General features: G+C 46.1%; 2 protein-coding genes across 2 annotated transcripts; one reads left to right on the top strand and one right to left on the bottom strand.

Moving 5' to 3' along the window:
- Nucleotides 1–17,511: 17,511 nt before the first annotated feature.
- LOC120841657 (juvenile hormone acid O-methyltransferase-like) lies at nucleotides 17,512–19,068 on the bottom strand. The gene is made up of 2 exons (XM_040212594.1): nucleotides 18,535–19,068; nucleotides 17,512–17,529 (listed from the first exon to the last, which is right to left on the bottom strand). Exons 1-2 carry the CDS (start codon nucleotides 19,066–19,068, stop codon nucleotides 17,512–17,514), a joined length of 552 nt encoding a protein of 183 aa, XP_040068528.1.
- A 5,734-nt stretch (nucleotides 19,069–24,802) lies between these two features.
- On the top strand, nucleotides 24,803–25,985 carry LOC120841663 (the record flags this gene model as incomplete). Its single annotated transcript, XM_040212600.3, has 1 exon — nucleotides 24,803–25,985. A coding segment is annotated over one exon (831 nt), but the record flags the coding sequence as incomplete, so codon positions are not given.
- Between the last annotated feature and the right edge of the window lie 317 nt (nucleotides 25,986–26,302).

Here is a 26,302-nt window from a genome sequence, read left to right on the forward strand (position 1 = left end):
CATGCGATTTTGGAACCCGCGTTGACGAAGACCTTCGCGAGCAGCTCATAGCGGGAATATCCTCGACTTCTCTTCGCGAACGACTGCTCTACGACAAAGCCTTAACATTCGAGCGCGCCGTCGACGTCGCTCTTCACCTAGAGAAGGCCGCACAAGAAGCAAGCGCGATGCGATCACAGCCATATGCCGACGAACCTTCAATAGCATGCGAGGTCAATGCAGAACGTCGTAGACCCTCCCATCGACAGCAGCGAGGTAACAAAGGATGTTCTTCCTTGCGCCAGGTGTCATGGCGTCCACCTACGTCGGAACGACCGACTACCTCCCATGCACCACAACACGACCAGCCTCTGCCTCGTCGAGCCTCAAATCGAAGTCTCTCCCGGACGGCTACTCATGACCAATCAGTGTCAGTACCACGTAATAACCGGGAGTTGGTCCAGTACAAAAGGCTCACAACCGGGCCTTGGGCACCTAGATCGCATCAGGAGACCTTGCCAGAATGCCGAAACTGTGGTTTGCACAAATGTCTAACCGCCGCAGCCTGCCCAGCGAAAAATGCCACGTGCTATGGGTGCGGTAAGCGCGGACATTACGCGCGAGTCTGCAGGAGCTCCAACCGTCGACAGAACTCCGTTCATATCCAAGAGATATTTTCCGACGACGACGAAGACGATTATGGAGTTGTGATGAACGTTACTCCTGGTGGTCGTCGATCGGCCATTTACATAGACGTCATCGTCTTCCATCATGCTGTCAACTTTCTCGTGGACACCGGATCGTCCGTTTCCATCGTTTCGGATGCGGTTTTCAAGAGCCTCAAAAAGAAAAGGACCATCGAGCTTTTCTCACCACCAACGGCTCTCCTGAACTATTCACACGAGAAAATAACAGTCCTGGGAGCGTTTTACGCAGATGTCTCCTACCAGGAAAAGACGGCGTTTATATTATTTTATGTTACAAACATTGGCACGTCTCTCTTGGGTCTTGATGCTATACAAGCCTTAGATCTTCGCATCCTAGGGACAGCGTTGCGCTGTTTTCACACTCAGGTCAAAGGCCTAGATTCCTCATCGGGGCAAGATTCATTGACCAACGAAGTACCAGATGGTGCCGGGGTAGCACACAGCCCTCCAGAAAAATTCCAGCAACCGCCGTCGTCGTGGGAGGATCGTCTACGTGCTGCTGTAGGGGAACCAAGTTCCGCATCACGGCTGTCTCCGAAGAGTGGTCCTCCTCATATCGGAGATCGACAAGTTGCTGCTGGAATAGCGACACCTGAAACACCTACAGTGGGACGCCTTCCAAAATCACTGAGCGCTGACTACAAGCATCTTTTTGTTTCCGAGCTTGGTCACGCCAAAGGCTATGTACACAAGGTAAAAGTCCGTCTCTCTGTTACACCAGTACAATGCGAATTGCGACGACTTCCGTTTACGGTTCGCAAGCAAGTTTCAGACGAGCTTAAGCGCCTTGAAGCAAATGACGTGATTGAACGTATTCACGCGTCTGAATGGGTGTCGCCAATCGTCGTAGTCCAGAAGAAGGATGGAAAAATTAGGATGTGTGTAGATCTCAGGGAGCCAAACAAGGCAGTCGTTATTGACAGCTTCCCTCTACCACACACAGAGGAACTGCTTAATTCCCTGGTTGGTGCAACCCACTTCTCAAAACTAGATCTGGCTTCTGCATATCATCAGGTAGAACTACACCCAGATAGCAGAGACCTGACAGCCTTTGTAACACATGAAGGGCTGTTCCGATTTAAGAGAGTATGTTTTGGCCTGGCCTCTGCTCCTGCCACATTCCAACAAATGATGTCTAGAATTTTACATGGCTGTGAAGGTGTGCTATTCTACATAGACGACATCATTGTCTTTGGCAGATCCAGCGAGGAGCATCTTGCTAACCTCCGAGCCGTTCTTCAGCGTATCTCCAGTGCGGGGCTACGCTTGAATGACAAGTGCGTCTTTGCTGTCAGAGAACTCTCTTTCTTGGGTCACCAAGTTAGCAGCCAGGGAATTGCTCCTCTCAAACAAAAAGTGGACACCATCACCCAGACACCAGTGCCAACGGACATTAGCCAGCTCAGGTCATTCCTGGGACTGGTGGAATACTTTTCCAGATTTATTCCCAGACTTGCGACCGAAGTGGAACCACTTCGTCGGTTCCTGCGCAAAGACGTTCCATTCATTTGGGACCCAGAGGCCAACGAAAGTTTTAAACGGTTGAAATTTCTCTTGTCGTCCAGTCAAGTGCTTCGGATGTTCGACCCCGCCCTGCCGATAATCGTCGCAACAGATGCGTCCGCATATGGGCTTGGGGCTGTCCTCCAGCAACGAGCGGGGAAACAAGTCCATACTATTGCTTTTGCCTCTCGTACGCTCACTCCAACAGAACGAAAGTATTCTGTTGGGGAAAAAGAAGCCCTGGCATGTCTCTGGGCATGTGAGCGATGGCATAACTACCTATGGGGTCGCCACTTTACATTACGTACCGACCACCAGGCACTGATTGCCCTTCTGTCAACACGCGGTACAGGACATCGTCCGTTGCGCATCACGCGATGGTCCTCACGTCTGCTGATGTACCACTTCACGGTTGAGTATCAGCGAGGATCTGACAACCGTGTGGCGGATGCTCTGTCACGCTTGCCAGTAGCTGACACGGAAGGTGGGACATCATTTGAATAGGAGATCGTGTCGTTCGTCACTCCTTGCATGACAAAAGAACAGCTGCAGCAAGCCACGACAGATGACGTCATCCTAAGTCAAGTGATGGATTATGTAGTTTCATCCTGGCCGTCGCAGAAGTTTTTGTCCAACGACATTGTTCCTTTTTTTCATGTTCGTGACGAACTCTCAGTTGTAGATGACATGCTGATGAGAGGAGAAAATGTTGTAATTCCTACGACACTGAGAAATACACTGATTGAGATTGCTCACGAAGGCCATCCAGGAATCGTCAGGACCAAGAGTCGGCTCCGAGACCTCTACTGGTGGCCTGCCATGGATCGTCAAACCGAAAGTGTGATCAGAAGCTGCCCGGTGTGCCAAGCGACAGACAAGCCTGCCAAAGCTTCACCAACACCCTTGCAGCCAGTTCCACTTCCGGAGCGGCCATGGGCCAAAGTCGCCATCGACATTGTCGGTCCATTTGAACGAGCAGAGCCAGCATGCCGGTATGCCATCACTCTTGTTGATTATTTTTCTAAATGGCCAGAAGTTCAGTTTTGCCACGACGTGACAACCTCTCGAGTGATGACATTTCTGTCATCAGTCTTCGCTCGGGAAGGTTATCCAGGTTGTCTCGTGTCAGACAACGGGCCACAGTTCACGTCCTTACAGTTTAACGACTTCCTAAAAGACCGAGGCATAAACCACGTCTACTCGTCGGTGTACTATCCGCAAGCCAATGGGCTCGTCGAAAGGTTCAATCGAGTACTGAAGAGCTTCATTCAGCTCGCTACCGCTGAAAAGCGTCGGTTACAAGAAGCAGTCACCGACTACCTAGGGGTGTACCGGTGTACCCCACATGCCACAACAGGCCTGTCGCCAGCGCTCCTCCTCCACGGAAGGAAACCGAAGACGCGTCTCCATATCCTGGGTCTGTCACCTCGGGAATTTCTTCGCAACCCAGTAAAGGAGATGAAACGTCTACGAGAACGAGTGTGCCATCGGCAACAGTCAAGCAAGAAATACACTGACCAGCGACGAGGAGCCAAACGACCGACATTTGTTGTTGGTCAATTCGTTCGCTACCGGCTTCCAAAGAAAACGCGCTACGATAAATCCAAGTTCAGCGAGCCGTTGAAAATAGTGGAACGAGTTGGACGTTGGACATTCCGCCTAGAGGACGGAAGAGTCTGGAACGCATCCAAGTTGACCGCTGCCCTTCCACCCGAGAAACAGTCGACGCCCTTAAACACGTTTCAGCATCGGCCATCAGGAGGCCTGACAGTTCACTGGGTTCCTGAATCGCCACCTGTCGCGTATGACAGTCAGGTTCCTGCCCAGTGTACGCCATCAGGCGTCGTTGCACGGGATCCACCGGTTCAGCCTAACGGTGATCAGGACACTTCCGATCGAAGATCCACCGGTAACAGGACTGTGCAGGGGAACATAGGTGCAACGGCTGCATCTAACACCGCCGCAACAGCGCCAGCAAACGAGACTGTTAGACGCTCTAGACGTGAGCGGCGGAAACCTGTGAGGTTTGGAGATGCTGTGTGAATGTTAGGCATGTTAATGTTTTGTATCACTGTGTGCGATTATTTATTGCTATTGGTCACTCGCGTATCCAATAGATTCTTAGAACCGGGCCCGGAATTTATTTTTGATAGTATGATTTACAAATGCCTAATGTTTAAAACGTTTCGTATCTTTTGTGTGTGTCAATTTTTGTACAAAGCTTGTAATTACTCCGTGTATATTATTATGTACAAACCGTGTGATTCCTATTGTGGTTATTGTACATTTATTTATTCTTGTCTATCGTACTTTGTATATTGCATTGAGTCCTATGTAATTTGTGTTGCATTTGTTTTGTGTCTTCTTCTTTCCTCTTTCTCTTTCTCTTCTTTTGTTAACGGGGGGGGGGGGGGGGAAATGTTGTATTCTCACTTCTTCTTTCATTGCCACTTCTTTGCCACATCTATAATTCTCGGCCACTAGATGCCACTTCGTCTTTCTCTCTTTCTCGAGCTGGGTCCTTGCGCCCTGAATAAACATCATTGGCCTGATGACGGTGGTTCAGTCACGACGTCCCTGCCGTTGTCCCTCGCTGGGACACGACACCCGTGTCTAAGGAAGACCAAGAATTACTTCACATGGGCGAAAAATAGAAGCACAAATGGAGAACACAGAAGAAAACTGCCGAAAGACAGTCTCAACATTGTAAATCCCGAGACGTAGGACAAAACGGAGAAAAAGGGGACAACACAGGCAGAGGTATGAAACCCAAAGGTTTCAAACTCAAAAGCTTGAGACCTATGCTTGTGTCGTCCCCATTTTTCTTCTCCTTTTCGCATATACGTCTTGTGTTTCACAATGTCGAAAGTTTACCAGCTCGCTTGCATCTTATCTGTACTTTCTATCAGTCATAGTCTGTTCGTCTTTTTTTTAGTATCATATTCGTGATTTAAGACCGACTTATCAACAATGCAGCTGATCTTATGTATCAAATAATTGCTTACGGACGAAGTGTTCCAGGTCTGCTTGGGGGTCGTAAAGATCATTCCTTAATTCGCACATGGACGGGGTTAAGTTGGCGTTTTTCAGAATGCCTCTTACGTAAGAGACGAGGGCCTCTTTACCAGCAAGGTCCACAGTTGGAGGAGTGCAACTCTCACAAACCTGAAGAAGAAGAACGAACAAAAAAAAGCCAACTTAAAAAAGGCAGGCACTTCTAGCTTCTATTTAATTTGGAACTAGCATTTGCCCCATTTTCGCTCAGGGTGCCTTTTTAGAAAACACTAAATTTAAGTAAACAATTGCTTCCAAAATAGTAGCTACTTTCCTGGTAATTAGTTATGCAATTATGTTGTCTGTCTTGCTAAGCTTTTCAAGTAAATAACAGTTTTTGTTCAGCCTCATTGGTACGTTCCTTTGAAAATCTCATATAAATATTGCACGCATTTTGTTTCCACAAAAGTTCTTTACGATCAGTCACCGTTAGAATTAAAGACATTACTTACAATTACGCATAATTTTATGAAAGCAATTTCTTTTCGTTCGAAAGACCTTTCTTGAGAGGACCCGGACTTAAGGGACGATTACGGGTGAGCGTTTTTACGCAATTTATTAGTCTTTTTATTTACAACATCAATTCGTATATCTGCGGTACTAATAGGTGGAAATAGCTTTTGCCGCAAACGTATTTTATAATAAAATGTTTTCTTCTTGCCTTTTCTTTCAAGCTGAACGCATCTACCACCAGTCAGAATGTGACGAAAGATGATGTAATTTGACCTGGTGTACTTTTTCCCGTTGACTTATGATAAGTGTAAAATTAACGTCGTAGAAGCTCACTCCACCAAAAGATAAACATTGTATGTCATTTTCGATTTATTTTCAAAATGCCTGCTCGGCCTGCACCCTTTGCATGTGGCATTTACCAATAAGAAAGCAAGGAGAAATTCGAATGCTGGTTTTGGCATCACCCGACATTGCTGTTTCATTATTATTCCCTCACAATTTAGGGCAATAAAGAGCATGCTGAGGAAAGTAAAGTACAGATATTAAAAATAAATAGTGATGTTAGCTGGAAAAAAGACCTACCGCTGTTCTTTAACTAATTTTGCAGAAGGCCCCATTTTGGTACTAATCAAGAGAGCAGGAAAGCAGAACATTTGTCGGAGCAATAATATTTTATTCAGTAAAAATGAAAAAAAAATGCCCAAACAGATAAATATTTATTTATACCCAACTGAAAAATAAACTGAGACTGAGACAAGTGGCGACTGGTCGACCCGTTTGTGTCAAACGTGATTATGGGATATGGGAACACATTTGAAACGGTACCCGCTTGATACGGTAATCATTTCACCCGTTCGATACGCGCGCCCGTTTGACTTTGCGCGTGCCCACGCATTTGAATACGCCGTTAGAATATTCAGGCAAAATATTCGTTAGCTCTAGATGAGTACCGTTTGGAATGAGTCGACCCGGAGCCGTGTGTACCTGTCAAACAGGTCAGCCAATTAAACTTATGCATATGTAATACGAACCTGTTTTGTTATAGATCAGTGCATCTGTTCCTCACATATGTATGTAAGGAACAAACGGTGAAGTTCAGAATACCAAGCTCACACCATTCCCGTGCTTTCAAATTTACACCCCAGCACAGACGTGTTTGCAGCCTCGGAAACAAGGCGAAGCGCGCTCCACGCACGATCAGACGCTGAAAATGGCACCGGCCAGAAGCTCTTCATCGGCTTGCGCACGAATGAAGAAAAAGCACTCAGGTCGAGGTCGTAGTTTTACTGCTGCAAAGGCTCGCGCAGTCTCGCAATGATCAATTTTTTTTTTACATTTTTACTTATACAAAAATGTCATATGGTGGTCTATAGAAGACGATTAGGACTGCTTAGATGTGAGAATGCGTGAGCATTCCTCCACGCAGAGCATTCCTACAAGCAGCGCACCAGGTCTTCCTATCGCATACGGCGCTCCGGCGGTGAAATCACTCTCCCCCATTGCGCATGCGCGTCGTACCCCACCGGCTCCACGACTTCCCTGACGATGCATCTGCGTTGCTGTGCTTTTCTTTGTGTTTTATTTCTGAGACGCGTCCGTTTGATCTTGATGCCCCCGTCGGTTTTCGTGACGAAGCATCGGCGTCGCTGTGCTTGTCTTTGTATTTTATTTCTGAACACGCGTGCTTGGTGACGTGCATTGAGGTACGGTTTTGTTCAGCCAATAGGCATTTAGGGGCCGTTACACTCAGCCAATGGGACTAGGTGCCGTTTTCCACGGTTACTTACAACACCGGCTGCGCTCCATGGGACGGTAAATGCTTTTGAACTAATACCTTTCGTATGGTGAGCTCAAGCATTTTAGCAGCCTTATTATACGGCTGTATTTAGCTTTTTCTAGTGTAAAACCTATGGCTGTATCTAGATACATTTATGACTCTACCACTGGCTTTTGACACAGAATGGAAGCTTGGGCGTGTTGGTAAGGCTTGATTATTGAAAGCGTACAGCGAAACAGACTGGACGGAAGAAAGGAGACAAACAGCCGCTGAAGTTATAACTGAAGTTTTAAGTTCAGCGCTTGTTTGTCTCCTTTCTCCGCCCGGTTTGTTTCGCTGTACCACGGCCACTCAATCCCCCTGTTGGTGCGACCTGCCGATGTCTTTCCGAAAACAAAAGAGCGCGCGTGAGACGATAACTTCTCCCATTTTCCGTGGGAGCGCTGCACATCGGTGAGCGGTCTTGTGAGCTGAAAGCTATACTCTGTTTCACCTTATGTTGTACCGCAGGAAAGGCTGCAAGCGCGAGCTCCTTGCTCTGGGGCAGATCTCGGCGGCACAAGCTCTCGTGCAGTAAGGGCAGCTCTCAACGCTATGTGCTCGTGCTTCCAGCCTTCGCTGCTGTACAACATAACGTGAAACGGAGTATAGAGAAGGCGTCCAACGCGCTCTTGCTCCGCTACCCAGATAAAGTATGTACCTGTCATTGGCTTCGCCGATACCGAGGTGCTGCCGCGGGGTCAGAAGGCAGCAAAACTCGCTTCCCCCCTACCTATGCACCGCTGGGCTCGGCGAAAATATCGTAGTCTTGTCACTCTGCGGTCGCGTGTGTGGTTTGTGTTGGCATTTTTTGAAGCTGCCGGAAATGGAAATGCGCGTTCTAGTTCTGAGTGCCAGACGGCGATGAAATGTGCCAACTGCACTCGTGAAACAGGAAATCCTGCAGTTGGTGAGGTACAATGAAGTCTCTTCCGAACTTCAGTTCGCACCGCTGACTTACATGGCTGGCTACTTGGTCTTCGTTTGCAAACAAAATATAACGATTTTTATTTGTAGAAATTGTCGTAATTTCAAAGTAACTAGCTTAAACATTCAACCTAGCACAACAATAAGAATTTCTCAGTGAAAGCAAAGAAGGCTAATGTATAGGACGCGCTAAACTTTGCAGGTGACGTGTCCTGAATGCAAGCGCAACTTAGGGGAAATGCATCACATGACGGAGCATATCAGTCCATCTTTAGCCTTGACCAAGAAGGACTCAGCTATCCACGACCTGAAGATGTCTGGCTGTGCAAGCTCGTCTGCACCATTGTCGAGAGGGCTCTACAGGCGGCAGAGATTCGTGGTTGTGGAAGGATTTGAAAGGTCTTCTCGAGCGCTGTGCTTCCACAGCTTATGGACGGCCCGCTGATGTGGTGTGTTAACTGCCGAAACCCCTACCACAGCGAAGAGCTCTGCGAGCTCTTTCTCAGAAAACTCCTCTGACCTTTTTTGGCAAACTGGGCTGGTAACCTAAACAGCCCACTAGAGAATATATTGAGGCTTTCGCGGAAGCCTCTATCCCGAAAGGTACTCCGCTTGTGAACTATATGACTCCCTTGGTCTGTTTTTTGTGAACAATGAAGTTTATTTTGCTGAAGTTATGCACGCGGAATCCGATTTTATATTGTCCTTCACAGATGAATAAATGACACAGCCCGCGCGTGCTCGAGTGTTGGTTAAAACCGGAAATCAAACGGCCTAGCTATATCCAACTATAACTCCTATATTACAGTGGTAATAGAAACGGGGCAACAGTTACGGGATCAAGAAAACGACAATTCGCTCATAATGCCAGCAGAATGGAGCTTTAACGCGCAACCTGCAGTTGAGTGAGCTTTTCGCAGAAAGAATCATGTGCTTTTATTCTACACAAATTTGTCACATCATTCATGCAATCTGGCACTCGTTTCAATTGAGACTTGCGGCTTCACAAAAAAAGAAATCTAAATAGCCATACCGGGCCGGGCCAGGCGTACTGCTCCTCTCTCACTATATTTCGTCTGACCTTAGCATGGACTAACCGCGAACGCCGTGCTAGCGCGAGCGGCAAGCTTTTACTGCTTTGACTGGAGCACTCACTGCACGAGTGCTCATGCAGCCGCCGAGGCTTCCTTCGGAGCAACTGTCTCGCGCTTTTAGCACGCACGGCTAACAAGTACATACAAACGTGAAACGAAGTATAGTGTTCCTCGATATGCTCCCCCGAAAGGAACTCTATCTCTCACCAGAGTCTCTCACCGATAACGAGCGCCACTGCTGGCGCTGCGAGGTAAAGTAGAACTATCGCTCTCACCGGCTGACTGAGGCATACGGCAGGCCGCTCCCAAGGGGAGTCCTAATCGAGTGGCCGTGGCTGTAAGTACGTTTTAAATAATATGGACACATACTTTTTGCCTTTACTGTTGTTAGTTAAAATATTTCTATATCAAATAGTTGCAAATTAGCAGGAAAACAGATATAAAAGGATTGTTTTCAAACCTTCTAAAAATATGTATATACAGCTTATATCGTAGACTGGTACATACGTGCAAGCGATCAAGGAATTGTGAAGAGTATTACGAAACTTTTATACAATTGAGAATATTGCAAAGCAAACAAGAACCGGGCTAATCCTAGGATGGGGACTATTCTCTCGGCAGCAGAGAAAATGATTCTCCTATATTCCACCGGAAGATGCCTTAGGGAAAGACAGAGAGAGAGAGAGAGCGAGAAAGAGAAGAGTAAGAAAGGAGGAGCTCATTCAAGGTCAAGCAGGAGATCATTCAAGGCTAATCTTCAGGGAGCATCAGTACAATGAACACTGCGAGAGGATTTGACACTTGTATCCTCATGTGAGTTCGTCCCAAAGTTGATAGTCCAGTGAATGCTATGTGCGTGGCCTACCAAGCAGTGACCTTCAGGCAGGTGCCGTGCTCTGCCTTATCACCCGTTTGGACTACAGTCACGTGACCCTAACTGGAGACGCGATTGGACTAAAATACGCGTAGCGTCTACTCTGCTGTCAATACCGAGTAAACGCGACAGCTCTATGAAGACTAGTTTTTTAAAGTTCTAAAGACACTGCCCAGCAGAAAAGTTAACCAAAAACAGGAAGCATGAAGATTCTGTTTTACGCCCTTTTAACCCACATTCTAAATTCAAATTCAGAATTAACCCCGACGTCTTCCTGCGTACGATGTCCACACATTTTTTTTTTCAACAAGAAATATAAAAGTTATCGCTACACTGTTAACTTCTCGTTTTTTTTTTAATTTTTAATTCAGTTTTGGAAATCTCTGCATATTTGTTGCATTTCTGATTACATTGTTTAAAAAATCGTACAGTTTTTGTGACATGTACCCGGAACTTGGAAAAAAATGTTTCCTGATATTAGCGAGCTACGAAATCTACGGCGCAGTTTATTTGAGTGCAATTATTATTTTCTTTTACTCCTAAGTTAACTTTATATTGCTGCCATCAATAAACAACCTGCCCAAAGGATGGTGAGGCTGTGGGCTTTAAGAAGCTCCAACGCCTTTAATATCTGAGAATAAGACAAAACAAAACAAAAAACATGACCGATCAGCAGCAGCACTTGCTCGTTTGAGGAATATCACAGATTAATGAGGTAATTGTACGTTCCTAAGGTGGCACGCATCTCACGCTTAAGATATTTGTTTAGGGTGGTAACAGGCCTTTCTAATGTGAACTTCGTTGTTCTTGACGTAGGCGTCGACGGACATTACGCCGCTGCTTATGCCCCTACCAAGGTGAGTACTACTGTTGTTTGTCAAATTGTCACGACACTATATCGCGCTATACACTCGTCTACTTGACCCACATATAGACTTGAGAGGGCTATTTCTAATGTTAGTGCACATATCATTAATGTAACCATAGCAACAACGTAGCTATTCCGATGCGAGTGCCGACAGCGCCTCGATCTGGCCGACCGCGCTCGCTCTGTTGAAATGTGAGGGTGGCACTCTCAAGCACCGTGCTGATGACGGAGGACGGTGCATGCTTTGTCGTCGAGAGAACACTTTGCCCTGCAAGTAGAGTAGACAGTTGGGCGACTAGGTAGTTATTGAACATAGTGACAGTGTCCCTGTGTGCGCAACTGTCACTATGTTCAACTGCCCTACAAGTTGCTCTTAGAGTTGCGGTGCTGCGCCCGCGCAGCATGGCAGCAATTCTGGAGCCTGTCTGCAGTCTGCGAGTGCCGGCGGTTCATCGCCGCGACTTGAATACGAGTATTTTAGGCCGCACCGCAAACATGAATCCCCGCGACGATGAACCGCCGAAACCCAGAGGCGGAAGGTTCCGACGCTGTGGGGACAGTAGTTGCAAAGCCGTGCGTAGAGTGCGCCAAGCGTTGGAACGGCTTCGCAGGCGTTCGAAGGGCAAAGAATTTGCGACGACTAAGCGGTGTCTTGCATCTTCAGCAAACTAACGGCGCTCTAGAGTCCCGCTCACATATTTCACCAGAGCGAGCGCGGTCGGCCAGATCGTGGCGCAGTCGTCTCTCGCGGCGCCACGATCTGGCCGACGTCGTTGCTCTGCCTACACTGATGTCATCCGCAAGGACATTCGAAACAGCTCTCTACAGACTGCATGCCGATAAAACAGGTATTCCCAAGCCGCTCCTCTGTACTTCATTATCAAATGGGCTCACCTCGGAACGGGAGAGCCGTTTCATTAAAGGTTCATGAAGCGATTCTGAAATCGAATTTCATCCACCGCACGTCATAAAACGTGTGAAAAGAAACACAAAAACACAAAAATAGGGAACCAAAAAAATTATTCGCCAAAGAACTTCTAAAAGAAAACTGGACTCTTTTGCGCTTTCTTTCCTTCGAAAGCTCTGCCTTTTTACTGCGATGCATCCGCGGAAACGCAGCACGTCAGCCGAATCCACGTCGCCTATTCGGTAAGACCCTACCTCACCAGCACCGCGATCGTAAACAATAGATAGCCGGCGAATGTTTCCTAAAAGTTTTGTTAAATAATATTCAGATCCACATTTTGAAGCATAATTAGAGATGTGACGAAAATTGCCAAATTGGATAATGCTGAGAGCCAAGCGCCATCTATCGTGTGGTAAACGAAGCAGGGGCGGTAGGGACGGCGGGCCGACAGCGTTGAACGTTTATTTTTCTACGTGATCTTCTCGCGCGTCCCGACTTCAAGCAGCAAGAAAAAAAGTACTTGAAACGCTGGATCTACAAACACCTGAGAAAAGCCAGAACGGCCACGAATTCATCGACCCGCGACCAAGCGAGCACGGCAGATAGGCCTAGCAGGCACTCCGAAGCAGGCACTCCGACTCCGGCGCAGCGTTGCTTCGACGGTACTTGGCCAAGACCGTCTGGCCACGACCGGTTGGCGTGCTGAATGGAATATGCCCGCGCGACCCTTGTGGACCCTTCCCGTGTTTTGATCGCTGACCTCAATTTTAGATTAAGGGGTGAGGTCGATCTCTTCCCCTTGTTTTCCGAGGCAATGTTGACGAACACTGTCGTCGATTCTATCTTCTTGTTTTGTGTGATACAGAGCTCAAATAAACGCCGTATGGATTACCTTCGTAACACGGTATGGACACTTTGTTATTGGTATGCCATTTTTATTCTGACAGGCTGCACGTCACTGTCGAGCTATAACAGTTCGTGGGAGCTACGTGCAATGCCGGTCCAACCTTCCTTCGCGCAGTGTCGCGTCAGTATCGAGTTGAAATCGTAAAAGATCAGTCCCGAAGCGCTTAACAACAGCGCAAATACAGCACTTCCATCAAACGCGCGCGTCCGCTCCGAGTGTGAACAGGTATTTACGCGGCTCTTGCTGACACTCGTAGTTCAAACGTATATTTTTTAACGTCGGCTCGCTCCTGCATCTCCGAGGCCGCGAAAAACGTCGCGGCAATTTGTCTGTCTCTACGTCGCTTTGCGAACGGCTGACACGGGCCGCCTTTTACCAACAATGAAAGTTGGGTTGACTTCTAGAGTCTTCACCGGAAGACTCGCCGCACTTCCTAACAGTCATACCGGCGTATGTGACTAGTCCCATGCTGTAGGCTTTAGCGCAACATATCTAATTGAATCTCGCTCAGCTGCGATGTGTCCATGGCTACCGCGGCGATGAGAGGCGCCGATTAAAAAAATACATTGGTGACATCAGCGCCATCAGCGCAGTAAAACCTACCAGCACACCGCCAACTCGCCGCCACTAACTGCCGCTAACGCTCCCATTCTCCTACTGCCGAGAGAACTTCCGGTTCCGGAAACAGGGTAGGTCAGGACCGTCAAAATTACGCCGCAGCTTTTTTTGCGGTCAGTTGGAGAGAAAAAGGCGATATTTCATTAATTTTTTTTTGTGTGTGTGTGTAGAAGTTAATAAACCGAGACGAAAATGGATGCCTGTTCGGCATTCAATGAACATTGACGGTTTAATGTAAAAGTTATCTGGGAAAAGTAAAATGGTCATTTCATGGTCCCTTTAAGCCGGCGCAGTTTGCCGTTCTCCCATGAAGTTCGCCGGTCACCGGCCGCCCGCTCGCGCAATCTCCTCACCCGTTTGAACAAACGGGTGAGCGGTATGGCTGAACATTTTCTGCTATGAACCCGCTTTGTTTCTTACAAATGCGAAATTGTTTTTTTTTGTCGGTAGGGTAGCAATAAATAAATAACGTATTGAGGTAAATATGTACAAATAAATTGTCGGATAAGGATCAAATTACACCAATTAAATTACCGTTATTGATTTTCTACTCCAGCGTAATCGAATTCCTTTATCTTATGTGGGTTACTTTCCAAATCAACATGCTTATGTCGTAAGCAATTCGTTACAGCTGAAACATTTTGATTACTCTATTTTGCATAGACTCGATGAGCGAAGTTGCGGAAAAAACCTTTACCCTTGAAAAAGGCAATATATTAAGCCTTGCAAACGCTTATGCGTCACATGTTGCTATTGTTTGCCGTCTACGTTTCATTACATCTATTTTTGTATAACTTTGTGTACAGTAAAACATACAAACCCTATTGTGCCACGACTTGCGAAATATATTGCCATAAATGAACAAAAAAAAATGAAATAAGTAAATGAGTCAGTACACAACAAAACCAAAATTCGCAGTAACCTTCCTCTTCGAGATCCTAGAATGCGTGAAACTTCTTTAAAACTCCTATAATGTAGGAAATGAAGTTAAATCAATTAGATGTTACGTGACCGGACGTCACATGACATATAAGCAATTCAATTTACCCTTTAAATTTGTAGGGAAAGCTTAGTTGGTGCATAGGTCAGGTGACATGCATTTTTCCACTGAATTTAGCGAGGAGATTAAGTTTCAGTATAGGTCATGTGACGTCAGTTTTTCGGGTATATTTAGCGGGAAAACACAACTGGTGCATAGGTCACGTGACGTAAATCAGGGTTGGGCAGTATCGCGATACAAATGTATCGCGATAGTATTTCAGGAATACATTTCGTATCTGTATTTCTGTATCGCGATACATTTTTTTCGCCAGTATTTGTATTTCTGTATCGAAATACATTTTGAATGTTCCTTTGTATCGCGATACAATCAGGTTGAAATGTATTTCGTTACATTTTTTTTAGAAATACTCAACCCCCCCCCCCCCCCCACCAAAAAAAAAAAAATCCGAACGCTTTTTTTTTTTATTTTTGAGGGCACCAGGGCCAAGGAGATGATGGGGCATTCTTACCATGCTGACCAAGGTTCCTTGCGATTTTCTAAACTATTTTCCTATGCGTCCTCTTCTCTCTTCTGAGAACTATTGCGCAGTCAGGGATTCGAACCAGGTGGCGTGCCAGGAGTGGGGTCCGAGCATCTTGTGCCGCAGGTCCTTAGGTAGTGGTTTTTTGAGTCATTGTTTGCGGGCATCCAAAGCCCGCTGCTTACCGTCTCTTTTGCCTTAACGAACTCAAAACACCCATGCGGCAAAGCTGAGTAACAGTTCGTTGCAGCACGAGCCTGGTGGTGGCTGACTTAAAATTGTAGGATAACTCGCGCAGTGAAGTTCAACAGATATTTGAATGCGTCTGCGGCTGCGCCTGTAATATTGCACGGCTCAAGGGTACGTCATCAGCCGACGTTAAAGTGGCCCGCTGCTGTGGTGATCCGAAACCCAGGAAGGAGGTCAGACGTGGCCTCGCTGTGCCGACCCAGACTTTGTACACCTGCGACTCGTCTCGAGCACGCTGTTTCTCGGAGAGCTCGCACCTCTGTCGGCAATATCAGGTCGCAATCCACGACGTCTTATTTGGAGTATGCAAGGCAAAACTTTATGGACTGCAATCCATGCGTCGGTGGCGCAGGGTCAGCAGGAAGCAGCTTCACAACAGGGATGCCACAGTATCGTTTTTTCAACCGTAACAGAAGATAAGACATGTGTTCCAGTATGCTTCAGGTGGTCCACTATTCTCGAAAATCCTGCACAACCTTCAACGAGGTAAATTACAACGAAATTACATATTGTCCTTTCATACAGCAGCGCGTTAAATTTCATGTTCAAGGCCACACCTACAGATAAAGAATACCAGTTCATTCCACCGTGACGTCATGTGATAAACGTTGACAGGGGCGTCCTTATTTAACAGGGGGTGGTGACGTTTTGATGGGATTTAGGATGACAGAGAATTTATTTAGAGGTCGAAGTCTTTTCGCATTCCTCGTCAGACAGACAGGATGTCAGGGAAGGGACCACGGTCAGTCCTTAATGGAACGTTTTTCTGAGCCCATTGAAGACTCCTCGCCGTCCGAAATCACTACCTTCAAGGCAAAGTGCCAAGCCTACGGGAAAGTAATTTCAGGATAAAACATTTCCACTTCCAACTCCAAGCTTCATTTAATTTGGTCTCAAATAAATTGGAAAAATGTATTGCAGTATCAGTATTTCTGTATTTGTATATCTGCCTTCCCTAAAATGTATTCCTGTATTTGTATTTCCAAATACTTCTTGCCTATATTTAAAATGTATTTCCGATACGTATCGCGATACACATTTACAGATATATTTCAGTATCAGTATTTTAGGTACTATTTTAAAGTATCCCAGTATTTGTATTTCCAAATACATTTTGGAGTATTTCTGCCCAACCCTGACGTAAATTTATCCGTTAAAGTTAACGAGGAAACTGGATTGGTCTGAACATCCAGTGACGTCAAGTCAAGTGAAATGATAATTCGCGCTATATTAGGCGGGGGAACAGAATTGGTGTGCAGGTCAATTGTTTCGCCGAATTTAGCGGGGTAACTGTATTTTTGTATCGGTCATGCGAGTGTCAGTTTTACGCCAGCGGGGAAACTTAATTGGTGTATAGGTGGCGAGACGTCAAAATTTCCGCTAAATTTAGCGGAGATGCTCATTTGGTCCGTAGGTCACGTCAAATCCAATTTCCCGCTGAATTTAGCGGGGAAACTGAATTGGTGTATAAATCATCTGACGTCAATGTTTCCGCTAAATTTAGCGGGGAAACTGATTTGCTGTGCAATTGATGTGACCTCGATAGTTTCACTAAATTTTGTGGGGAAACAAATTGGATTATAGATCCAGTGATATCAGGCCACGTGACATCAAATTTCCCGCTAAATTGAGCCGTAAATGCACGGACGGATGGACGAACTGACGAACGGACAGAGAGACAGAATTTTGGGTTTGGGGATATTGTTAAAAAGCTTTTCATATGTAATGAATAAATAATTACTAAGTAAAGAAGGCCACACACTAATAAATAAATAAATAAATAAATACTCTCCAAATTTCGCGCAGAAATCTTAGCCGTTTTCCCAATTGGGAATTTCGTAATTAACATATATTGATATTGTTATCAGAAAGGCTTTTATGATTTTTTCTAAACGGAATACCTTCTCTCAGTCGTCTATCTTTCGCTTTAACGGAGTCGATCGCCTCGTTGGCGCTTGCTCATCTCGCTATACATCGTCGTCTAGCAGAGCCGCTTAGATGGTGACAAACGTCACAATCAACTACCACCTTTTTAGTGTTTCTTAGCGCGCTTCAACCGAAAACAAATTCGTATAATTCACCAATAAACGGAGTGCATTAAAAAATTCCACAAAGCTGTCTTTTTTCTTCTTTTTTGTTTCTAGGTAGATGCAGGAAAACGGTGGAAACAGCCAGGTTGACGCCGCTACGCTTCATTAGTACCCCGCCCAATCGAATCTGATGGATGTGCTTTCAGAAATACATTTGAAAGATGCCTTCTCGTTTTATGTTCCGCTCTGGCCTTCTTCACAATGCCTCCCTAGCAAGAAGCGCCGGCCGAAGAGAATAGAAGCGGCGGCCCACCAAGACAGCTTCACAGCCGGCTAATGAGATGCCGGGATAGAGAGAATGGCATTTGGCTAAGGAAAAAGAAGGTAGATGGGACCGTTCTTCTATGTCCAAGCGCCGAGTGAGGGGTCGATGCTCGTCTCAAGCTAAAAAAAAAAAGTCCGAGGAACTCTAAGCACTTTTTATGAGCTGTGAACGCGAAAGCATCCCTGGCTCACTGTTGACTGCTGCGGCGCTGCGTGGGGATGCGGCGAGAATGCGAAGCTCGGCGAGGCGCCGGGAGTGCGAAGCTCGGTGCGGCGTGTGCTGAAATCGCATGCCTTTTCATCATCATCACCGCCCTAGCTGCGGGTACCGGTTAGGGACGTCAGACCTCCGAAGCGTAACGTTAAGCTTCACGTTTGGACTGACGTAGGGCGCGCGCATACTCGCTTCTCCTTTCCCCCCTTTCCCACTGCGCCGGTAGCAGTTCATCTGGCTCCTTAGCAACTATGACTCTGTTGCTATGGGGCCACGTGACGCGCTGCCCCCAATGGGAATTGAGGTGCCATTTTTTGCGGGCTTTATATACCAAGGAACATTTATTGCTTTCGCATTAATAATCGGAACATGTCCTTTAAAGATAAAACGCCAAAATGCTCTCGCATTTCAACGTTTCATCTATGAAGTAGTCTTGAGTGAATCAATGCAGGGACAAAGCCCTTTCTTTTTTTTTATCAAAGTTTACCTTTGCGTACTTGCTCCATCGCGGGATCCCGACCAGCTTCTTACGAAATCTCATCTGCGGGGCGCTGGCGCTGAAAGTAAAAACTGCCTCTCCTCCCGGCTTCATCAGCTTGGCGATGTTCTTGAGCGCCTGCTTCTGGTCCTTCAGCCAGTTGAGGAGGTGGAGCGCGTAGACGCGATCGAAGAGCCCATACCGCCCCACAAAGTCAGAGAGGTCGTCCGATACAATGTCGAGGGTGTCGTAGACAATCTTTGGGTGGTAAAAACGCTCCCTCGCATACCTCAGCATGTCTTCGGACGAGTCGACTGCGACTAGCCTTCGGCAAGGTGGGCACTCGGGCAGAAGCACGTCGCGCGTGATGTTCCCAGGGCCGCAACCCAGGTCCAGAAACTGCTGGTTCCCGGTCGAGCCGCTCGGAAACGTTCCTTGAACGTAGCGCAGTACATTGGCAGATGTAGAAACCCATTTCACACCTGTTACTTTAACGTACAGCTCTGGAATCAGCGTGTATTTCGTGGGTTCGGTGTTTTCCATCGCGACAGACTCGATGTAGGAATGACGGGAGATGCCAGATGGCTGGTGTTACGGCCAGAGGTTCTGATATGACCTAAACGCTAGATGGGATCACAAGCTGTAACTCTGAAAAAAAAAAAAGATGTCATGCAACGTCAGACCAGATGCTTCTTTCCGGGAGGCTCGGCAGCGGCATGTGAGCAAGCGGATTCGGCTTACACGTTCGACGTCCTTCGATGATCCCGCTGCGTAAATAGAGTACAAGGGCGTTTCATTGGAAATCAAACGCAGGTGTTGGAGAGGGTAGTTTTGGCTTTTTCTCGTAAACATGTAGGGAATAGTGCCACGTTTCATATGACCATAACAGTGAAGTCTTAAACGTGATATTTTATCTTCACAAAAATTATAAGGCGGATCAAGGATTGGTGCACCATGATACATGTTATTGAACTTGCTGTTTCACCGTGCCTTCTTTGTTTTATTTTTTTTATTACTGAATATGCCATGTTCTGCTGAATGTATTCATTGCATTGTTGTCTGTTGAACTGTTGGGGGGGGGGGGGGGGGCAGGGACTCTGTCAGGTTCCACGCCTTTATCTCTGCCCCTAAACAAAAAAGCACGGCAAGCAAAAAGAAAAAAAAAGAAAAAAAAATGTTTGTCTTTTATGAAGAATAATGTAAAAAGATAACCCTCGCACTAACTTTTCTTAGGAATGCATTTTTCTCGTCCAATTTTTTTCTAAATTAATTCCCTTTTTTATATTTCATTCCAGATTTAACAAAACGTCAAACATTCGTTACTCTTGGTGTTCTAGTGGCATATTTGGAGCCTTGTTTCTAGGATTAATCGCAACTTTTGCTTACTATACCGGGTGTTTTAGCGAAGACTCTCAAGCGTACCCAAAAGTAAAGTGTTTGAGGGGAAGAAACAATTTTTTTTTGTCGGGGGCAACAAACTGTTAGCCATGGCAGACGTCAAGGAACGTAACAAACTGAAATAAAATCATCTGGTGGGTTAGTTGACAATACGTCTAGGTAAATTTAGCGCAAAGACAAGAGAAGAACATGAAAATAGAGGCTTCTTACAGCTGGCGTTTTTTACTAACTCAGAATGAGAGAGAGAGAGAGAAAACATGTATTTATTTACCGAAAGGTTCGATTAGTGCCCGCGTTCAGTGTTTTGGTTTGGATGCTCGTACCGCAAAGGTGGTTATCGCCACAAGAAAAGCATCGGCCTCTTTACCGGCCCACAGCCGCTTTGCTTCTTCGGTGGCGTCTTGGAGAAGGAGCTGCTCTTCCTCCTTTGTCAGAAGCACCCTTATGGGGTTTGTGGCCATCGAGTCCTGTAAAGAAAGCAGAGCATTGAAACAAGAAAAAAATGCTTGGTAAGGGTACTATACAGAACTAGTGATAGCATAAAACCCTGGAGCTTCGGTTTCGGACTGTTTCAGAAGATTCTAAAACATTTGGATGATATTTCGGTTGTCTTATTGGTACAGCAGTTTCGTCGCTATCTAGTCCGCATGGTATTTGTGGACGTTTTGAATATTTAAAGACTAAAGCTTTGATTGAGACCGAAATTCGACAAGTTTTTGGTTTATTCTCTGCGTTATTGCAATAGACACCCGATTGCCAGCGGTGTGAAGGGATCCTCGTGCGATCCCCATGTTGAGGCTTGCCGTCGCGTCGACTCATCGAGCGTGTTCTTAATCCGTGCTCGAAGTGACGGACTAGCTGACGGCAGGAGCTCAATAATAACAGCTTTAAGACATCTTGTGAGTGTCCAGAGCTCTGGGTGTGCTGTGCAGGCGTCCCGAACATTTCGATCACGAATCACGGTTGACTGATCAGTGATCTCAATCCACACTGGAAACACGCTGCGAGCTGTCGTCAGCGGAGCATTCTACGTGAAAGGAGCCTAACTGTGATGCACAAGCAATAAACGTCTTCTGATAAGCAATGGCTTAGTATCTTTCCGAAGAACTACGAACAATTTACGGAACCAGTGCAGCAGACCGCGGCGGGAATTGAAGTAAACCTTGTTATTTTGTACCGCGCAAGTAGCTGTAGCTCCGTGAGTCTGTAACCGTCATTTGCAGCCTGTGCTGCTGTGGAAAATGGTCGCTGTTTGCGTCACCTCAGAAACGCACTTAAGAGGGCGCGGTACCTCTATTTATTCGTCCGTTTCAGCCACCAGATGGCGCGCGGCTCGAAACGTGGTTGAACGCGCAACTTCTAGATGGCGCCAGTATCGAGGTGTGAAAAGGCCCGCGTTATCCGCTGCGTGAAATAGATCCCGAAATGTGCCGTGTTCTCCCGGCGGAGGAAGTTTCTCCCTCCCTCGCGCGCGCTTGGTATGTACGCGCGGTGGCCGAGTCCGGCCTCTGCGCTGTGTGATGCAGTGGGTGGCGCTCGTTTCTGTTCGGAGGTAGGAATAAAAATGCCGGTCTCCTTTTTTACGACGCTCGTTTCTATAGCTGGTTTTTCTTCTTTTTCTATCTCAAGTGACCTACAGTACCGCCTGTTCGAAATCGTCCTTTGCGGTGAGCGATTGAGAGTCAGGTTAGCATTTTATTTGGGTCAGCACTACACGTTCAATGGAGACCTCGGGCGGCGATGTAAATATGCATTGCTCCCCAAAGTGTGTCCAAGGTGCGCAATGACAATTGGAAAGGGTATTGAAGGCGCGCGACCGTCGGTTGGTAAAATACGTGCGTTAGATTCACTTATTCAGTCTAATCATTTTTGCCAACGTCTTTTATCTGTTTCGACAAATGACATGGTCGAGTCTATTGATAACCTTAGCTAGATTGGACGTACGGAGTGTCCGCGCTTTAAATAAATTTGCTTCGTTTATGTGAATGAATAACTGTTTCCTCTTTTCCGTGCTCGGTGCTATGCAAAAATCGCTGAGGTGTTATGGTAGCTCAGTGTGGCGGCGTTTTGCACGCTGACTCGCTATTGCATTCGCTGTGCACAATATGTGTTCAGATGGAATGTGCCAAATCGTATTTCCGATCGATATGATAGATTTACTTTGCTACAGTGTTAATTATATTTTCCTGATTTAAACTGGTTCGTCCCTGATCTGAGCCTAAGTTCAAATTCGAAGGGCAGACAGACTTAGCGTCGTAACGAATCCCGGAGAAAAGCTCACCGGAGAAAAGCTCACCGGAGAAAAGCTCACCGGAGATAAGCTCACCGGAGGAAAGCTCACCGCAAAACCGGCAGATGCGGAGAAAAGCTCACCGACAATTGAGCGCATGCGGAGAAGAGCTCACCGATTTTTTTTCTTCTTTTCATATGGAGGCTGTTGGATAATGCGTAACATATGTCAATTTATTATCATTCAAATTCGTCAGCTTTGCAAAATAGAAAATGTCCTTTTTTTGTAATATTTGTTAAGCTTATTGGGTATATTGCTCCCAAATCAATAATTCCGGGTGAGTGTTTTCTGTTGCTTACTTTCTAAGCAACGAAAGCCTAACCGAAAACTTTATGAACTTGAAGAACAGTAAAAAGTTCGAAAACTTAATAATGTTCGCCAAAAACCTAAAAATACAAACTGTAAATGCCGAAAATCCGAAAGTGCATGCGCAACAACGCGGTGCCGGAAATTCTCTTTGGAGCTTTTGTTAACCTTTGCAAACAGGATAAAACGGTCAGTAGGATGATCGAGGCATCTTTCTCCCGCGAACATGCACGTTTTCTAGATGTTCGTACTGGTGTTTTCACACGTTGCCTTTGTGTGATAGTGCCCCTCTACGGTGAACCACCCATGTCCTTCAGAGCTGCATACTGTCATCGTTGTTACTCGTCACCGTATAAAAACTAATCTTTTGTGAGGTAGCGAATAGGGCGAGTTGGTAAAGGTTACGCATGACGAAACCGCTCAAACGAAGACGACGGAGTGAAGAGCACAAACACGACAGGACGAAGCTGATGTCGCAACTACAGTTTTGTTAGTGAAATTAAAGGAAAGAAAACAGCGTAGCCGACACTGATGGCATCAACAAACACCTACTTATCTATTAGGCACTACACAACATTTGGAGCTGAAACGGTTCACACACCGCTATTCATATTAGCTCGCAAAGAACAAACTTCTTTATCTGACAGAGCTGCCGACGGCGCGCGCGCTGTTAGCTGTGAATAAATTGTTTTCTTTTTTAACGGCGTACGATGTTCTGATTTTATACTTGCGGTGCGGCTCCATTAATATACAAAATGGGTGATTACTAATCTCCGAGGAATTAGTAAATATGCCCAGTGAACTTCAAGAATATTTAAAAAAAGAGGACATATTTTTAATGAAGTGAAGAATGCGAATTCCGTTAAATTGCCGCGTCTGACGCAGAATCCGCTAAGTTAAAAAAAATTGGTGAGCTTCTCTCCGCATCCGCTCAAAGGCCGGTGAGCTTTTCTCCGCATCTGCCGGTTTGGCGGTGAGCTTTTCTCCGGTGAGCTTTTCTCCGGTGAGTTTTTCTCCGGTGAGCTTTTCTCCGCCGCCCCGTCGTAACAGCCGTAATGCGCAGAAAGAAATTAGTACCATGAAAGAAAAACAAAAGGATACGAGGTGGCTCAGTGTTATAGAAGTAATGAGTGTGCAAAAAATGCCATCGTACGTGTTGTTTTTTTTTTTAACTCTCCGCATCGCTGGGAAACGCTCAAGGTACCAGCAAAGACAGCGAGCTGGCGTGAAATTTCCATCGAGCGGAAAACGAGTGTCATTTTTATTTCATCATGCGCTTTCATTTTGATATGGCTCAAAATGGGCGCGAAATAGTAACAGGTAAGGCAACAAAATTTAGATGTTAGGTCTGGAGCACCGCCATACCCAGCCGTGTTGGGGGCATCTCTCGCGAGTCAATACGGCAAAGGTATTGCGCGTCGAACTGTACGTGAGAGTTATCCATTTCAGCGAAACCTTGATTTCGCAAAACTATTGTGGCTCGAGTCGTGGCTTCCAGTACTTGGAAGCCATGAGCGAGAAATAAATGACAGTTGATTTTGAAGGACAATCGCGACGTGGAAACCCATAAAAGAGAGACGAGAGCTTCCCCTTCTCTTCAAGTGCGTGGGTTACGCTCTCAATCCTGCACCTGTGGTAACACTGCAGGCTCCTAAAATCGCTTTAAAAACGTTCCTGATCGCAACAACTTTTTTTTTTTTTTTTTGTCGAGGCGCTATTTCATTTTTTTTTTTCTTTTTGTCTACCTTGATACCCCATCAGCACAAAAGCTACGAATAACTAAAAAAAAAAAAAAATAGTGGGCATACAACGACAACGCACCCACTGGGACCCGAGTCAAGGCAAGAACAACTAACTACTAAAAGGGGAAAAAAATCATGTTCGCATACACGGACAGAACGCCTCCATCGAAAGAAATGAATCATGCGCTTGTTCTGCCAGTCTCGTTGTGCGTCTGTCAAAAGCCACAAAGGAGGAAGACAATCAGCGCCTACACCACTCCACTCCCCTCCCCCCCCACCACCCCTAAAAAGAAAAAAAAAGGTTTCTTGGGCGCGCGCGCGGTCGCCCAAGCGATGACCTTGGAAGGGTATGCGATTGTAGCACGTTTGTACCCCGGTTGTGCCCCTGTCTCAAATGCCACGGTCCGTTTTTCCCAAGTGCCCGTCTTATCTTCCCGAGTATCAACTCCGCAGTGATTCTGAATCATTCCGATGCTTTCGAACGTTGCAAAACTGTTAGACGAATATTTGCACAGAAGTATACACTGTTCGCAGAACTATCTACGGCGCTAAAAAAACAAGTAACTACTTTTTGATACAGCGGCCGAGCCCGCAGTGTTGCGTTGTCATTTCGATTGAGTGCTTCCATGTCATCCGTTCCTTGCTGTTGCAATCGGGGGACATCGAAACTAATCCTGGTCCTGATACTAACGCCATACTAGCCGAGCTAAAAAAACTATCCACCGGTCAATCGAAATTACTTGCAGAGGTACAAGACCTTAAAACCCAGCTATTAACAACAGATAAAGCGATATCAGATTTAAGCGGGCGCATGACTGCGCTCGAAAACCATTATCAAAATCTCGCCCCCGTGCGCACCGAATTAGAAAATGTAAAAATCGAGACGGCTCAGACGGCCCGTTTGGTCTGTGGCTTGGAGGCACGCTTCGACGATGCCGAAAATCATTCTCGACGCAACAACCTCATTTTCTATGGCATCCCTAACTCCACTGGACCAGAAACGTTTGCCCAATCAGAACAGCTCGTCATCCGGCACTGTCGTGATCACTTGAACATAACCATAGACCCCAAAGAAATAGAGCGTGCACATCGTCTTGGACATCACACATCTGACCGCCCTCGCCCAGTAATCGTTAAATTCACGTTCTATAAGACAAAAGACACCATACTATCTAATGGCCGCAAGTTCAAAGGAACAAGTTTCAGTGTTGGCGAAGACTTTTCTCGGCCCGTCCAAAATGCTCGCAAACACCTACTTGCGTTTGCAAAAAGCAAAAATACGCCGTTTTCTTTACGATTTAAAACACTACTTATGGGCCCGAAACGCTATATTTTTGATGAACCATCACAGACAGTAAGGGAAACAGCATAGCAATTGCCCCGTCAGAAGAAAATAACAGCCCCCTCTCGGAATTCTACCAAAACTAATCTTTCATTTTCCGTAATCTTCACCAACGCGCGAAGCTTTCTTCCGAAACGAGAAATTTTGTCTAATCTCGTGTTGTCCTCTTGTAGTAATTTGTTGATATTAACCGAAACCTGGCTGTCTAAAGAAATCACTGATGCTGAAGTTCTGGCCGATTTGCCGGACTTCCGCCTTTATAGAAATGACCGCCAAGCCACACGAGGAGGAGGTGTTCTCATCGCCGTACACCAGCAGTTGTCATGTTCTATTGTTAACATTACATCCGACCTTGAAATACTATGGATCATATGTCGCGCTTCACCTCAGACGGTTCTTTTGGGAGTCTGCTACAGGCCTCCCCATTCTTCTCCTGACTTTTCTTGTAAACTTAATAACATCTTTAGTGAATTCGCCTTAACGTACCCGAATGCGCATATCCTTCTCTTTGGAGACTTTAACTACCCGCAAATAGACTGGAGCAACCAGATCCCCTCAGCTATAGGCAATGAAGCCGCAAGAGATTTTATTAACGTATGTCTTGATTTTAACCTTGTTCAACTAGTATCCGAACCCACACGTGTTTCACGGGATTCTGCAAACATCCTAGATCTAATACTAACCAGTCATCCCGAAAGC

Source organism: Ixodes scapularis, unplaced genomic scaffold, assembly GCF_016920785.2.
Source record: "Ixodes scapularis isolate PalLabHiFi unplaced genomic scaffold, ASM1692078v2 PGA_scaffold10__122_contigs__length_95168666, whole genome shotgun sequence".
In the NCBI taxonomy this organism is placed as follows: Eukaryota; Metazoa; Arthropoda; class Arachnida; order Ixodida; family Ixodidae; genus Ixodes; species Ixodes scapularis.

Excerpts from the sequence above, each read along its gene's own strand:
- LOC120841657 (XM_040212594.1), bottom strand. The coding sequence starts at position 19,068 with ATGGAAAACACCGAACCCACGAAATACACGCTGATTCCAGAGCTGTAC.